Consider the following 15,901-nt stretch of genomic DNA (forward strand, 5'->3'; position numbering starts at 1 on the left):
ATTATTTGTAATTTCTTGCAATGTCTTTGCACTGCAAACATATTTTTTATTTCAGCAATTTTAATTTATTGTAAAGTTGTTACACATGCCATAAGGCAAACTAAAACTTGTGCTGGCAAATCAAAGTACTTACGTGATGTACGACTCTGGTGAAAGATATGGGTGACATTCTCTAAATGGTCCAGTGGCATCTCTCAAAACACCACAGAAAGAACTACTGTTCATGTAAGTAAGTTCTTTTGAAGAACAGGCCAGATTGTCACCTGTGTTTAATATGTTCTCATCGTCAACCTCTTCGTCCAGTCTCTCTACCGCTTCACGTCTGCAAAGAGTATACTATTTTTGTAAGCAGTATTTTACAGATATTTACTAACATTAGATGAACATATTAGTCAAACCTAAAATGTCTATGAGTGCATTTCATTTTAAATGGAAGTATTTTAGCAATTTACTTGTATTAGACAAAATACTTGTTTCAGTGGCATATGCGCATATGCTGCGTGTGCCCCTTGACGCTTAATAAAACACCATACCTCCTCAGAGATCTAACGTTTACATGTATTATGTGTGTGATGCATCTTAGGAGATACCACCAACTCTCTGAACAGGTGCAGTGTTTGAAAGATGAGGCAAAAACAGCAAATGTGGATATGTTGTTTAAATATTAATATCAAGAAAATATTTTGCTATTACAAAAATACAACTACAAAAAATGGACTCACATATATTTCAGTTTTACTATGATATCACCAACATGTTATCTGAATCCTTAATGTACCTGTATCTAAAACTGTCTCTCCATGATGTAACTTTCCAGCTCTCACCAAAGATTCTCACATCTCTAACTTGAACCCCATCAGGCTTAGTAAAATCATTTGTAGTCCTTCCATCATAATTTCCACAAAGACCCTCTAGTTCAGTCATATATGTGTTAGGAACAACAATTTCTAGTGTAATAGAAAAGACAAAATATGCATCAGTAAGTTGTATAACTAGATGCAAAAATAGTCTAGATTGCATCTCAATTACGGTAATAATGCAAAAAATAAAAATGTTAGTAACACCAAAAATCTTCAAAGACATTAATGGCGGTTTTTGATGTTGCTACTAGTTTTTAACATTCTAATTAGAATATTATCTAGACCCACATCAGGTATTTATCTATCTCATTGAACAGTTCAGCATTATGAATGAAATTGTAAGAATTTTGAAAGAAAAAAAAGCAGTATAATTACATCATTTTACTAATAAACTAATTTGCATTAATCACAAGCTGAATCTCTTCTCTATTGTATTTACCTCCATTTTGGAAACCATCAAAATTGACAGCAAGACCAAAATCTGTTTCCACATAAATTCTGGTTGATTTCTGATAAATATGTATTCCTTCATGTGGTCTTACAGGTGGTAGTACTTTAATGCCATCCAACTAATTTGCAAAGAATTAAAACATAAAATGCATTTAAACAAAGAGAAAACAACATAATTATAATAATATATTTTATAATATTTTAAAATTATAATTATATTTAGTTTCTAAACAAGTAAAATTATATTTTCACCAAATTATTGTAATCAAAATGACACACTAATCATATGCTAATCTGAAACTTAACTCAAAACAGGATAACTGATTATGGGTAAAATTGTACTTTCATTTTTACAAATAATATACAAATACAAATAAATAATATAAGTGGAAAACATTTTTGTACAATAATTTTAAATACTGAAATTATAAATATTAGTTGTGAATCTTACCACAATTTCTCTTTTCCTTTTGAATATTATAACATGGTTATATACTTTAATGCGCATCTCTTTTAGTATAGAAAATGGGCTATATTTATCCATTTCTTCATTTTTGCTTTCTATTATAAATGGCTCTATCAAATCAGAAATATCAGATGAAGTCTTTGCCAAGGTGTAACTTTCTTTTCCCTGGAAATGATGCATCAAGCCATCAAAAGTCCGATAATGTGGATCCCCTGCAACCGCACAAAACGAATAACCTAATAAAAAAAAAAAGAAATTAATGAAAAGTACAATTATTAATACTATTATAACACATACACATGTATTCATTCTAACATTGGGCCCCATTGGATTCATACTAATTTAGGATACTTTTTGGCTTCATTTGTATACCATTTTAATCCATTACAAGTGCAGTAGTTTGAATTAGTTAAAGCCTTTTTTTATTTATGTCGCTGAAAAAATAGAGCATTCTAAAATGTATTACATAGAAAATAATATATATATATATATATATATATATATATGTTTGTGTCGTGGCTATTAGGGCAAACATTACATCTTGTAATTACTAGAAGTTTATGTTGTCTTTAATAGAATAGTATAACAGCCAAGTGTAAAAAAAAGTAAAAATAATAGTAATAGTAAATGTCCTCCCACCAATCACTTAATTTGGAGGAGACTATACAGATTTGCTGCTAGAGACTAGAGTAGACAAAGCTTTCCACAGTCATCATGTTAGCAAAAGCAGCATTGTTTTGCAGTTTGGTTTGCCCCCCTCTTCCACTATTTCAGCTAAATAAGGCACAGCTACTGTATGTTTCAGATCTAGAAAACCTGCCATTTTGAGAATTAAATTAAATGACATGGGTGAGGTAAATAATGAAAGTAACAGAATTTATGTTTACCTGATAAATTACTTTCTCCAACGGTGTGTCCGGTCCACGGCGTCATCCTTACTTGTGGGATATTCTCTTCCCCAACAGGAAATGGCAAAGAGCCCAGCAAAGCTGGTCACATGATCCCTCCTAGGCTCCGCCTACCCCAGTCATTCGACCGACGTAAAGGAGGAATATTTGCATAGGAGAAACCATATGATACCGTGGTGACTGTAGTTAAAGAAAATAAATTATCAGACCTGATTAAAAAACCAGGGCGGGCCGTGGACCGGACACACCGTTGGAGAAAGTAATTTATCAGGTAAACATAAATTCTGTTTTCTCCAACATAGGTGTGTCCGGTCCACGGCGTCATCCTTACTTGTGGGAACCAATACCAAAGCTTTAGGACACGGATGAAGGGAGGGAGCAAATCAGGTCACCTAAATGGAAGGCACCACGGCTTGCAAAATCTTTCTCCCAAAAATAGCCTCAGAAGAAGCAAAAGTATCAAACTTGTAAAATTTGGTAAAAGTGTGCAGTGAAGACCAAGTCGCTGCCTTACATATCTGATCAACAGAAGCCTCGTTCTTGAAGGCCCATGTGGAAGCCACAGCCCTAGTGGAATGGGCTGTGATTCTTACAGGAGGCTGCCGTCCGGCAGTCTCATAAGCCAATCTGATGATGCTTTTAAGCCAAAAAGAGAGAGAGGTAGAAGTTGCTTTTTGACCTCTCCTTTTACCAGAATAAACAACAAACAAGGAAGATGTTTGTCTAAAATCCTTTGTAGCATCTAAATAGAATTTTAGAGCGCGAACAACATCCAAATTGTGCAACAAACGTTCCTTCTTTGAAACTGGATTCGGACACAAAGAAGGCACGACTATCTCCTGGTTAATGTTTTTGTTAGAAACAACTTTCGGAAGAAAACCAGGTTTAGTACGTAAAACCACCTTATCTGCATGGAACACCAGATAAGGAGGAGAACACTGCAGAGCAGATAATTCTGAAACTCTTCTAGCAGAAGAAATTGCAACCAAAAACAAAACTTTCCAAGATAATAACTTAATATCAACGGAATGTAAGGGTTCAAACGGAACCCCCTGAAGAACTGAAAGAACTAAATTGAGACTCCAAGGAGGAGTCAAAGGTTTGTAAACAGGCTTGATTCTAACCAGAGCCTGAACAAAGGCTTGAACATCTGGCACAGCTGCCAGCTTTTTGTGAAGAAACACAGACAAGGCAGAAATCTGTCCCTTCAAGGAACTTGCAGATAATCCTTTCTCCAATCCTTCTTGAAGAAAGGATAGAATCTTAGGAATTTTTACCTTGTCCCAAGGGAATCCTTTAGATTCACACCAACAGATATATTTTTTCCATATTTTGTGGTAAATTTTTCTAGTTACAGGCTTTCTGGCCTGAACAAGAGTATCAATAACAGAATCTGAGAACCCTCGCTTTGATAAGATCAAGCGTTCAATCTCCAAGCAGTCAGTTGGAGTGAGACCAGATTCGGATGTTCGAACGGACCTTGAACAAGAAGGTCTCGCCTCAAAGGTAGCTTCCATGGTGGAGCCGATGACATATTCACCAGGTCTGCATACCAAGTCCTGCGTGGCCACGCAGGAGCTATCAAGATCACCGATGCCCTCTCCTGATTGATCCTGGCTACCAGCCTGGGGATGAGAGGAAACGGCGGGAATACATAAGCTAGTTTGAAGGTCCAAGGTGCTACTAGTGCATCTACTAGAGTCGCCTTGGGATCCCTGGATCTGGACCCGTAGCAAGGAACCTTGAAGTTCTGACGAGAGGCCATCAGATCCATGTCTGGAATGCCCCACAGTTGAGTAATTTGGGCAAAGATTTCCGGATGGAGTTCCCACTCCCCCGGATGTAATGTCTGACGACTCAGAAAATCCGCTTCCCAATTTTCCACTCCTGGGATGTGGATTGCAGACAAGTGGCAGGAGTGAGTCTCTGCCCATTGAATGATTTTGGTCACTTCTTCCATCGCCAGGGAACTCCTTGTTCCCCCCTGATGGTTGATGTACGCAACAGTCGTCATGTTGTCTGATTGAAACCGTATGAACTTGGCCTTTGCTAGCTGAGGCCAAGCCTTGAGAGCATTGAGTATCGCTCTCAGTTCCAGAATATTTATCGGTAGAAGAGATTCTTCCCGAGACCAAAGACCCTGAGCTTTCAGGGGTCCCCAGACCGCGCCCCAGCCCATCAGACTGGCGTCGGTCGTGACAATGACCCACTCTGGTCTGCGGAAGCTCATCCCCTGTGACAGGTTGTCCAGGGACAGCCACCAACGGAGTGAATCTCTGGTCCTCTGATTTACTTGTATCGTCGGAGACAAGTCTGTATAGTCCCCATTCCACTGACTGAGCATGCACAGTTGTAATGGTCTTAGATGAATGCGCGCAAAAGGAACTATGTCCATTGCCGCTACCATCAAACCTATTACTTCCATGCACTGCGCTATGGAAGGAAGAGGAACGGAATGAAGTATTTGACAAGAGTTTAGAAGTTTTGTTTGTCTGGCCTCTGTCAGAAAAATCCTCATTTCTAAGGAGTCTATTATTGTTCCCAGGAAGGGAACCCTCGTTGACGGAGATAGAGAACTCTTTTCTACGTTCACTTTCCATCCGTGAGATCTGAGAAAGGCCAGGACAATGTCCGTGTGAGCCTTTGCTAGAGGAAGGGACGACGCTTGAATCAGAATGTCGTCCAAGTAAGGTACTACTGCAATGCCCCTTGGTCTTAGCACCGCTAGAAGGGACCCTAGTACCTTTGTGAAAATCCTTGGAGCAGTGGCTAATCCGAACGGAAGTGCCACGAACTGGTAATGCTTGTCCAGGAATGCGAACCTTAGGAACCGATGATGTTCCTTGTGGATAGGAATATGTAGATACGCATCCTTTAAATCCACCGTGGTCATGAATTGACCTTCCTGGATGGAAGGAAGAATTGTTCGAATGGTTTCCATTTTGAACGATGGAACCTTGAGAAACTTGTTTAGGATCTTGAGATCTAAGATTGGTCTGAACGTTCCCTCTTTTTTGGGAACTACGAACAGATTGGAGTAGAACCCCATCCCTTGTTCTCCTAATGGAACAGGATGAATCACTCCCATTTTTAACAGGTCTTCTACACAATGTAAGAATGCCTGTTTTTTTATGTGGTCTGAAGACAATTGAGACCTGTGGAACCTCCCCCTTGGGGGAAGCCCCTTGAAATCCAGAAGATAACCTTGGGAGACTATTTCTAGCGCCCAAGGATCCAGAACATCTCTTGCCCAAGCCTGAGCGAAGAGAGAGAGTCTGCCCCCCACCAGATCCGGTCCCGGATCGGGGGCCAACATCTCATGCTGTCTTGGTAGCAGTGGCAGGTTTCTTGGCCTGCTTTCCCTTGTTCCAGCCTTGCATTGGTCTCCAGGCTGGCTTGGCTTGAGAAGTATTACCCTCTTGCTTAGAGGACGTAGCACTTGGGGCTGGTCCGTTTCTACGAAAGGGACGAAAATTAGGTTTATTTTTGGCCTTGAAAGACCTATCCTGAGGAAGGGCGTGGCCCTTGCCCCCAGTGATATCAGAGATAATCTCTTTCAAGTCAGGGCCAAACAGCGTTTTCCCCTTGAAAGGAATGTTAAGCAATTTGTTCTTGGAAGACGCATCCGCTGACCAAGATTTTAACCAAAGCGCTCTGCGCGCCACAATAGCAAACCCAGAATTTTTCGCCGCTAACCTAGCCAATTGCAAAGTGGCGTCTAGGGTGAAAGAATTAGCCAATTTGAGAGCACGGATTCTGTCCATAATCTCCTCATAAGAAGGAGAATTACTAGTGATCGCCTTTTCTAGCTCATCGAACCAGAAACACGCGGCTGTAGTGACAGGGACAATGCATGAAATTGGTTGTAGAAGGTAACCTTGCTGAACAAACATCTTTTTAAGCAAACCTTCTAATTTTTTATCCATAGGATCTTTGAAAGCACAACTATCTTCTATGGGTATAGTGGTGCGTTTGTTTAGAGTAGAAACCGCCCCCTCGACCTTGGGGACTGTCTGCCATAAGTCCTTTCTGGGGTCGACCATAGGAAACAATTTTTTAAATATGGGGGGAGGGACGAAAGGTATACCGGGCCTTTCCCATTCTTTATTTACAATGTCCGCCACCCGCTTGGGTATAGGAAAAGCTTCGGGGGGCCCCGGGACCTCTAGGAACTTGTCCATTTTACATAGTTTCTCTGGGATGACCAAATTCTCACAATCATCCAGAGTGGATAACACCTCCTTAAGCAGAGCGCGGAGATGTTCCAACTTAAATTTAAATGTAATCACATCAGGTTCAGCTTGTTGAGAAATTTTCCCTGAATCTGAAATTTCTCCCTCAGACAAAACCTCCCTGGCCCCCTCAGACTGGTGTAGGGGCCCTTCAGAATCAATATCATCAGCGTCCTCATGCTCTTCAGTATTTTCTAAAACAGAGCAGTCGCGCTTTCGCTGATAAGTGGGCATTTTGGCTAAAATGTTTTTGATAGAATTATCCATTACAGCCGTTAATTGTTGCATAGTAAGGAGTATTGGCGCACCAGATGTACTGGGGGCCTCCTGTGTGGGCAAGACTGGTGTAGACGAAGGAGGGGATGATGCAGTACCATGCTTACTCCCCTCACTTGAGGAATCATCTTGGGCATCATTTTCTCTAAATTTTGTGTCACATAAATCACATCTATTTAAATGAGAAAGAACCTTGGCTTCCCCACATTCAGAACACAGTCTATCTGGCAGTTCAGACATGTTAAACAGGCATAAACTTGATAACAAAGTACAAAAAACGTTTTAAAATAAAACCGTTACTGTCACTTTAAATTTTAAACTGAACACACTTTATTACTGCAATTGCGAAAAAGTATGAAGGAATTGTTCAAAATTCACCAAAATTTCACCACAGTGTCTTAAAGCCTTAAAAGTATTGCACACCAAATTTGGAAGCTTTAACCCTTACATTTAACCCTATATTTAACCCCTTTACAGTCCCTGGTATCTGCTTTGCTGAGACCCAACCAAGCCCAAAGGGGAATACGATACCAAATGACGCCTTCAGAAAGTCTTTTCTATGTATCAGAGCTCCTCACACATGTATCTGCATGTCATGCTTCTCAAAAACAAGTGCGCAATACAGGCGCGAAAATGAGACTCTGCCTATGATTAGGGAAAGCCCCTAGAGAGTAAGGTGTCCAATACAGTGCCTGCCGGTTACCCAAGATTAAAATAATTCCTCAAGGCTATGGAGAATAAAATATGTTTATATATAAATCGATTTAGCCCAGAAAATGTCTACAGTCTTAAAAAGCCCTTGTGAAGCCCTTATTTACTGTCTGTAATAAAAATGGCTTACCGGATCCCATAGGGAAAATGACAGCTTCCAGCATTACATCGTCTTGTTAGAAAGTGTCATACCTCAAGCAGCAAAAGTCTGCTCACTGTTCCCCCAACTGAAGTTAATTCCTCTCAACAGTCCTGTGTGGAACAGCCATCGATTTTAGTAACGGTTGCTAAAATCATTTTCCTCTTACAAACAGAAATCTTCATCTCTTTTCTGTTTCAGAGTAAATAGTACATACCAGCACTATTTTAAAATAACAAACTCTTGATTGAATAATAAAAACTACAGTTAAACACTAAAAAACTCTAAGCCATCTCCGTGGAGATGTTGCCTGTACAACGGCAAAGAGAATGACTGGGGTAGGCGGAGCCTAGGAGGGATCATGTGACCAGCTTTGCTGGGCTCTTTGCCATTTCCTGTTGGGGAAGAGAATATCCCACAAGTAAGGATGACGCCGTGGACCGGACACACCTATGTTGGAGAAATATAGTTTAGTTTTTTTATGCAGAATTATACATTTTGGGCTACATAACATGTAAAGGATATAAATATTAGCTCTAATGTGCATCAACATTGCTTGAGCACAATTAATAGCACATCTCTTTGTGCACTAATATTACAGTCCAATGTTATTTTTATTGCTGAAGCGATATATCAGATAGCATTGGTGTGTGGAATAATTTAGCATCCAGTTTTGTTTGCACTTGTATGGCCGTTTAGTATTTAATATTTAAGCAGAATTAATTACTTTAATGGAAAATAATAATATTCCATTAAAAAGATTGTACTTCCATTCCATTCAATTCCATTAAAAATGTTTTATTTTTTTATAAAGATTTTTTTGTTGAATATTCTAAACCTAGTGGAAACTTCCAGACTTGCATGTAATATGTGTGTGTATATACCTGTATGTATGTATATATATATATATATATATATATATATATATATATATATATATATATATATATATATAAGATAGATGATAGATTGATAGATAGATGATAGAAAGAGAGAGATAGATGGTCAGGCAGACAGACAGCAGACAGATAGATAGATAGATAGATAGATAGATAGATAGATAGATAGATAGTTAGATAGATAGTTAGGCAGGCAGGCAGACAAAAAATAGATAGACAGATAGCTCAAACTTAATACTTGCACAGATGTACCTGTGGGTTTACAATAATATTTTCCTTGTTTGTTTAGATCACAATTTCCACCATTGCAGCTGAAGGTTTTACATTCAATATTGTTGCCCTGTTTGCATGTACATCTCTCTCTACAGCCTGTCTTAATCCAAGTTTCATCAACCTAAGAGATCAGAGAATGTTGTCAAATTAAGAGCCCATGGCACAGATCTGTCGCTGATAGCAAATAAACTATTTTGAAAACCGCAAACCATTGTACAAGGAACAATAAACTACAGAAATATGCAAGGGCTTAAAAGTTTTATTTTTTAAAAAAATATTCAATATTATCAGGAAGATATTATAATAGGAAATATATACTGTACAATATTACATTATTTGTTAAACAGGTACACAGTATTGTAATACTTACATTATAGTAGTTATCCATAGAATCCCTACATCCACATTTACTTAGTTTGACACACTGTTCTCCACTAAGCACATAACCATCATCACAGGCGCAACCTTCCATGCATACTGATGGCTTATCACAGACAGCAGGTGCAAATATGTTATTGCACGTGGGTGGGCAGAGGGAGGCACAGTCTGTATAGTGACTACTGGTTGGGCATGCAAAAGCTGTGATGGAAAAAAATGCATAAACTGTTACAGTGCTTCAAAATTTAGCATGCAATAAAATGAGGAATTGGTTATTTTCAATATGGTGAATATTAAAAGTATCAATAATATACCGCATCTAATTTAAGAATTATTGTATAGATCTTCTAAATATTTCCATGGCTTTATAATGATACATTTATTTATTTTATTTTTCAGGCAAGTAGGACTTACGACACAGTTTAGGGTTTCTCCATTTTATGGTCACACCCTTGGTCTTGCAGGCATCAACATAAGCTTGAGCGATAGCACATAATGTAGATAACATGCCGTCATATCTACACATGTCATAGACACAGCTTTGAATAAATGGATCAGGGTTGACAAGTTGGTGACAGGCCTTAAATGTGTCTGTGAGGAGCACATTGCACTGATTTTGTATGGTTGGTCTCAGAGCAGGACTGCATGGTGGACCTAAGTCTACTCGCGTATCATCCAAGCAACTGTAGAGAGAGCACAGGTTCACATATTATTGTGCTAAAACCTTGATAAACTGAAAAATTATAATTGATTGATTGATTTCTATATAGTAGGGTTTAAAATGGGTACATTTCTAAATTTTAGTTAAAAAATATTTATAAAGTCACAACTATTCTTATTTTCTTTTTCACAAATGATTATATATAGAAAATCTATATAGCTACTTAGAAAAAAAAATCCACAGCTTTTGTTTACCCTGTATCACTGTCCTTTTCTGACTTCCAGCTATTTCCAAATTCTGTTACATTTGTTGCCTGGAGACCGTTAGCCATGAGAAGTTCATCGTTCTGTTGACTATTGTAATTGCCGCACATACCACACACCTGAAGTGCATGAAAACAAGAGAGTTAAAGGTGCTCAGTTTAGAAAGAGAATTAAAGGTGCTAAATTTAATTCACCAATGTTTTCATGGATAATACAAAACACAAGAAAATTCAGACATAAAAATTAACCCTGTATAAAATGTGAGGATGCAAAGTTATAGTCTGAAAGGTGCTAGATTGGAACACCACGTATACTAGTTATACTTTTTTGATATGTATTATAATTATTCTTACAGATAGATAGAAAGAAATATAGACAGACAGACAGCTAGATAGATAGATAGATAGATAGATAGATAGATGATAGACAGACAAACCGACAGACAGACAGATAGAGAGAGAGAGAGAGCGAGAGAGAGAGAGAGATAGAGAAAGGGAGATATGCAGATAGACTGACAGACAGCTAGATTGATAGATAGATGAGAGATAGAAATAGATAGATAATAGATAAATAGATAGATAGATAGACAGACAGACAGATAGATAGATAGATAGATAGATAGATAGATAGATAGATAGATAGATAGATAGATAGATCGGGAGATAGGGAGATAGATAGATGATAGATAGATAGATAGATAGATAGATAGATGATAGATATATAGATCGATAGATATACAGACAGATAGATTATAGATAGATAGATAGATAGATAGATAGATAGGGAGATAGATAAAGAGATAGACAGATAGATAGATAGATAGATAGATAGACAGACAGATAGATATGGATCTATTGTTTTTTAATCTTCCATTTGATCAATCAACTGTTTAATATTAAATATGTATATGTATGACATTACCTTTGCAAAGTAAGAATCAGGGAGAAGAATTTCCAGATGATGGTCTCCATCAAACTTAACTCGCATTCCAAAGTCTGTCTCCACAACAGTATAGATTCCCACTGTACTGACAGATACGCCATTCAGATGGGCAGTCCATGGAGTATGGATTCGGTTATTATCCACCTATTACCAAAAAGAAAAAAACAAATGTTTATTACATCAATCCTCTTTGTTGTGTAGAACAACAAGATTCCAAGCAATGACATCAATGCCTACCAGTGTTATTCTTCTTTTCTGCAGTGTTACTCGTATGTTATACACATCAATATAAATTTCTTTCAGATATGTTGCACCCCGTTGACCACGTTCTTCATTTTTCCCAATGATGGTGACCGGGATAATATTGCTGCTGTCACAGACTTTGACTAAAGTGTATGAGCAGGTGCCCATGTAGCTATGCATCACTTGATCAAAAGTGAAATAGTGTGGATCACCTGACACATGGCAAGCTGCATACCCTGTAACAACACATATGTATATTAAAAACATTGCAAAGTGCATAATCATTACACAAAAAAATATATATGTCTGTAAAGCAAAGTTCTCAAGACTTACATTTCTATAATTACATAAATTTAATGTAATGTCCACATGAAATATCAAATATTATATTATTGCATTTCTTTATAGAGAATATTTTATTATATTTGCTAATACTTTGGTCAACATTTACAGTTAATTTAAAAATATAAAATAATTTTAAAGAGGTAAAACCTATTTTTCAGATTTCTTCTTAGATTTGATAAAGATGATGAAAAAACACTTATGGGCTAAGAACAATAAGCGTTTAGGTTTTTTTAAGTTGGTTCTTCAGATAATTCATGGTAGGCCATATTTCTTTTCTTTTTTTTTTTTAAATCTCTCTAAATGCACCAGTGTGTAATGTATTTATAAATACTGAATACAAATGTTAACTGATTGCATTGGAAATGAGTACAAACCAGACGCATGGCATCCTAAAACTCCATCTTGCACCTCACATTTCTCAAGAGCACCACAAGCCCATGCAGAGCAAACAATATTGTTGCCTTTGCTGCATGTACAGCGTTCACTGCAGTCTTCATGAATGAACCAGTTTTCACCAAGCTGAAAAATAACATTGAAAAAAATGATCCAAACAGAATATTTACTATTTATATATCTCGCACAACACTAAAAATCTGCCAAACATTTATACTCACCCCATTGTGGTAATAAAACATGCTATAGATTCTTGCTAATCAAAAACATTCTGCAAAATATGCTGCACATTAAACAGTGAGGCAAAGATTAAAAAAAATAAAATGCTTGAATTCATTCTAGATTTGAAGTTCCCATGGGAATAGGACCCTCAATTCCTCCTGTATGTGTTTGTAAATTGTGTCCTGTGTCTTAGAAGTTTTATAATATTGTTTTATTTAAATGAACCGTATCCATGGACAGCGCTGCGCAATATGATGGCGCTTCATAAATAAAGTATAATAAAATAATAATTGTATTTAATTTTAGTCTTCACTGTTTCAGGCTTGTTAACCCTTACAAAGAGGTTATATACATAGTTTAAGTTTTGCTCAAAGATAACTGCAGAGAAACAGAAAGACTTGCAGGGTCAGTAGAGCTAAAATTACATTTTGTACTATAATGTTCCTTTATGATGAGATATTCAAGTATGTGTAAACAAATAAAAATAGTCAACTTGTAAGCAATTCTAGCACTTAAAACTAGATAATAATATATGTATTTTTTTAGCATTTGAATGCTCTCCTTGGCATTTGTTCTACCATTTTGTATTAGAACCACACAATAGCAATAATGTTCATGTTTTACATATTTTTTAAATATATATAAATATATATATACCTCTCCCTATGCACTGTATATAAATATAACTGGGCATCATTTGTAAATCAGATTACTTGACAGTGGGACCTTAGTGTCATGAAAGCTTGTGGTTATAATCCATATTAGTCAGATAGTAAAGGTATCAACTGTGCATCGCATTTGTTACTTTTTTTGTTGCTTTTTCTCCTGCCCTTTGAAGGTTTATATTGAAAAGCTTTAAACATTTCAGTGTCAAATTATTACTCCACAATAATAATAGTAATGACAAAATGAATATAAAATCCATGAATTCCCTGGTACTATTAGGCAACACTATAGGATATGACTCATATATTATAAAACAGGTTCTGCTGTTACTGTTCATATTGTCATACCTGATGGTAGTTGTTCTCCTTATCAATGCATCCACACTCGCTTTCTGGGACACATCTGTCTCCGCTAAGAAGATATCCAGTATTGCATACACAGCCTTCCAGATGGGGAACATTACACACTGCAGATGAAGTCAAGTTATAACAAGTAGCAGGACATCCTGTGGCACAAAATTCATATTTGCTTCCTCCGGGGCATGATATTGCTGGAAAAGATTAACAACAAAAAATAGCATGGTAAAGAATGAATTTGTGTACAAAATGGAACTAAATTTGTCCATATTTCAGATTTTTTATTTGTGTTCAAAAACAGCAAGGAGCTTGTCAGATATGCTGATCCAAGAAAACAAAAACAAAAAATAACCTAGAAAATCTAATTACTGGGCCAGAAAGACTGAAATCAGTTACTCTGATTTGATGAAATTATTGGAATAACTTAGATTTGTATATTTAAAGCTTTCTACATGGTGGATTTGTCAGTTCATATTTAGTCAGCATGATTGTTTAGAACTGGCTGCCAATTCATAACATAAATTTACTTTGAGCGATGAAATTAAAGTGAAAACTGTTTAGTCTATGTCCATCAGCACTAGCAAATGATTATGTCAATAGTTCCAGAACAACATGTAATTGGTGAATCAAAAAGAGCAAAGTTGGTCTTATGTGTTTGAATTAATTAATAGTTACTACAAATTCAAGATCATTGAAATTGTTTTATATTTTCTGAATGAAAAAATCTATTTACCTGCAAGCTAATATTTGGTCAGTATTATAAAGCTCTATGTTTACAAACAAATCAATCTTGTAAAGACTGTAAATTATAAAAAATAATACTGACAGTTTGAGGACGTTTTTACCTCGGTTCTGTCAGCTATATGTGCCATACGAATACCACTTTGTCAGCAGTGACTTTGAGATATAACGTTACTAAGCTGGATTACAACACTGTCTCTCAAATAAAAGGACTATGGTCTTATATTTCTATCTTGGTCCGTATGAATACTCTGCAATGTGGTATCTTATTGCTGTTATTGTACATATATAGATTGTGTTAAGAGGCTTAGATACAATTTTGCCTGTTTGTATCAATATCAAACACAATTCTTTTTGCGTTTGTTTAATCCAACAGACAAACCCCCTGCAGTGGCATTTTCAGCACTTAACTAGCATGCTTCTCTTGTGTTCATTTGTTTTGTGGAAATAAAAGTCATGGTATTTTAAGGTGACCGGTTTGTGTAGATGTCTCTCTGTTTGGATACATTGTTTCAGCCTCTTATCTACATTTCAGATCAACTAGGAGATACTTTCTTTGAGTGCTGTTTTCCCCTACTTTATACATAGTAATCTCATATAGCTCTGCTATGTTATAATATTTTTCTCCTAAAAAAATATTCTGAATTTATATAGTATTTAGGGGTCTGCACCAGGCCTAAGCCTAGCTAAATGCAGTTTTGGTCATAAGATTATATTTTCGATATAACAAACACCGGTAGAGGTGTTTTTAGAAAATAAATGGTTTCTCTCCCTTTCTATTCATTAATATAAATTATAAAAAGATCTACCTTGTGTCTGTGTATATCTATGTAAAAATGTTGTTATTTGTACAATATGTAATGTATTGCTTGCATATCCCAAGACATACTTGAACACAAGAGAAATCTCAATGTATTCTTTTTTCTGGTAAAACATTTTTTAAATAAATAAATAACTAAATAACTAAATAAATAAATAAATAAATAAATAGCTAATAACTGATTGCTGGTTTTATAACCCTATAAGTATGTGTCTATTACTTCATATGAGAACTGTTTATGCACCAGGAAATAAGAAAATATACAATAGTAATACTTACGACAGAATGTCTGTGATCGCCATTCTACACAAACCCCAGCACTTGAGCACCGCTCCGCATAGGCCTGCACAGCATAACACAGAGATAGAGATGCACCCTCAGTGAAACACATATCAAGCAAACAGTTTTCGAAGTAGTTGCTTGGGGGTACTACAGCATGACAGTCCTTAAAGATTCCTGGGAAAAAATAAATCAATTTTAGCAATAGGAAAACTGCCATAAGATACATTCTTATAATAAATCACTATAACAATAGGGCATTTTGCTTTTAATCATTGTTTATTTATTTATCCATGAGCATAACTAGGGCCTCAGGGGAAAATGCTGTAATGGAGCACCCCATTTAACCTTGTCCTTTCTCGCTGTTAGCAATCGACA

General features: G+C 36.5%; 1 protein-coding gene across 1 annotated transcript in view; it reads right to left on the minus strand.

Moving 5' to 3' along the window:
* Window positions 1-15,901, minus strand: part of LOC128657509 (IgGFc-binding protein-like) — a 182,156-nt gene that overhangs the window by 5,592 nt on the left and 160,663 nt on the right. The window contains 13 exon segments of the mRNA XM_053711876.1: window positions 134-322; window positions 779-947; window positions 1,300-1,429; window positions 1,762-2,012; window positions 9,194-9,335; window positions 9,585-9,793; window positions 10,007-10,275; window positions 10,508-10,635; window positions 11,438-11,602; window positions 11,696-11,937; window positions 12,421-12,565; window positions 13,675-13,877; window positions 15,524-15,700. Of these exon segments, the coding sequence (XP_053567851.1) occupies window positions 134-322; window positions 779-947; window positions 1,300-1,429; window positions 1,762-2,012; window positions 9,194-9,335; window positions 9,585-9,793; window positions 10,007-10,275; window positions 10,508-10,635; window positions 11,438-11,602; window positions 11,696-11,937; window positions 12,421-12,565; window positions 13,675-13,877; window positions 15,524-15,700 (2,419 nt within the window).

Source organism: Bombina bombina, chromosome 4 (assembly GCF_027579735.1).
Source record: "Bombina bombina isolate aBomBom1 chromosome 4, aBomBom1.pri, whole genome shotgun sequence".
NCBI classification, from domain to species: Eukaryota; Metazoa; Chordata; class Amphibia; order Anura; family Bombinatoridae; genus Bombina; species Bombina bombina.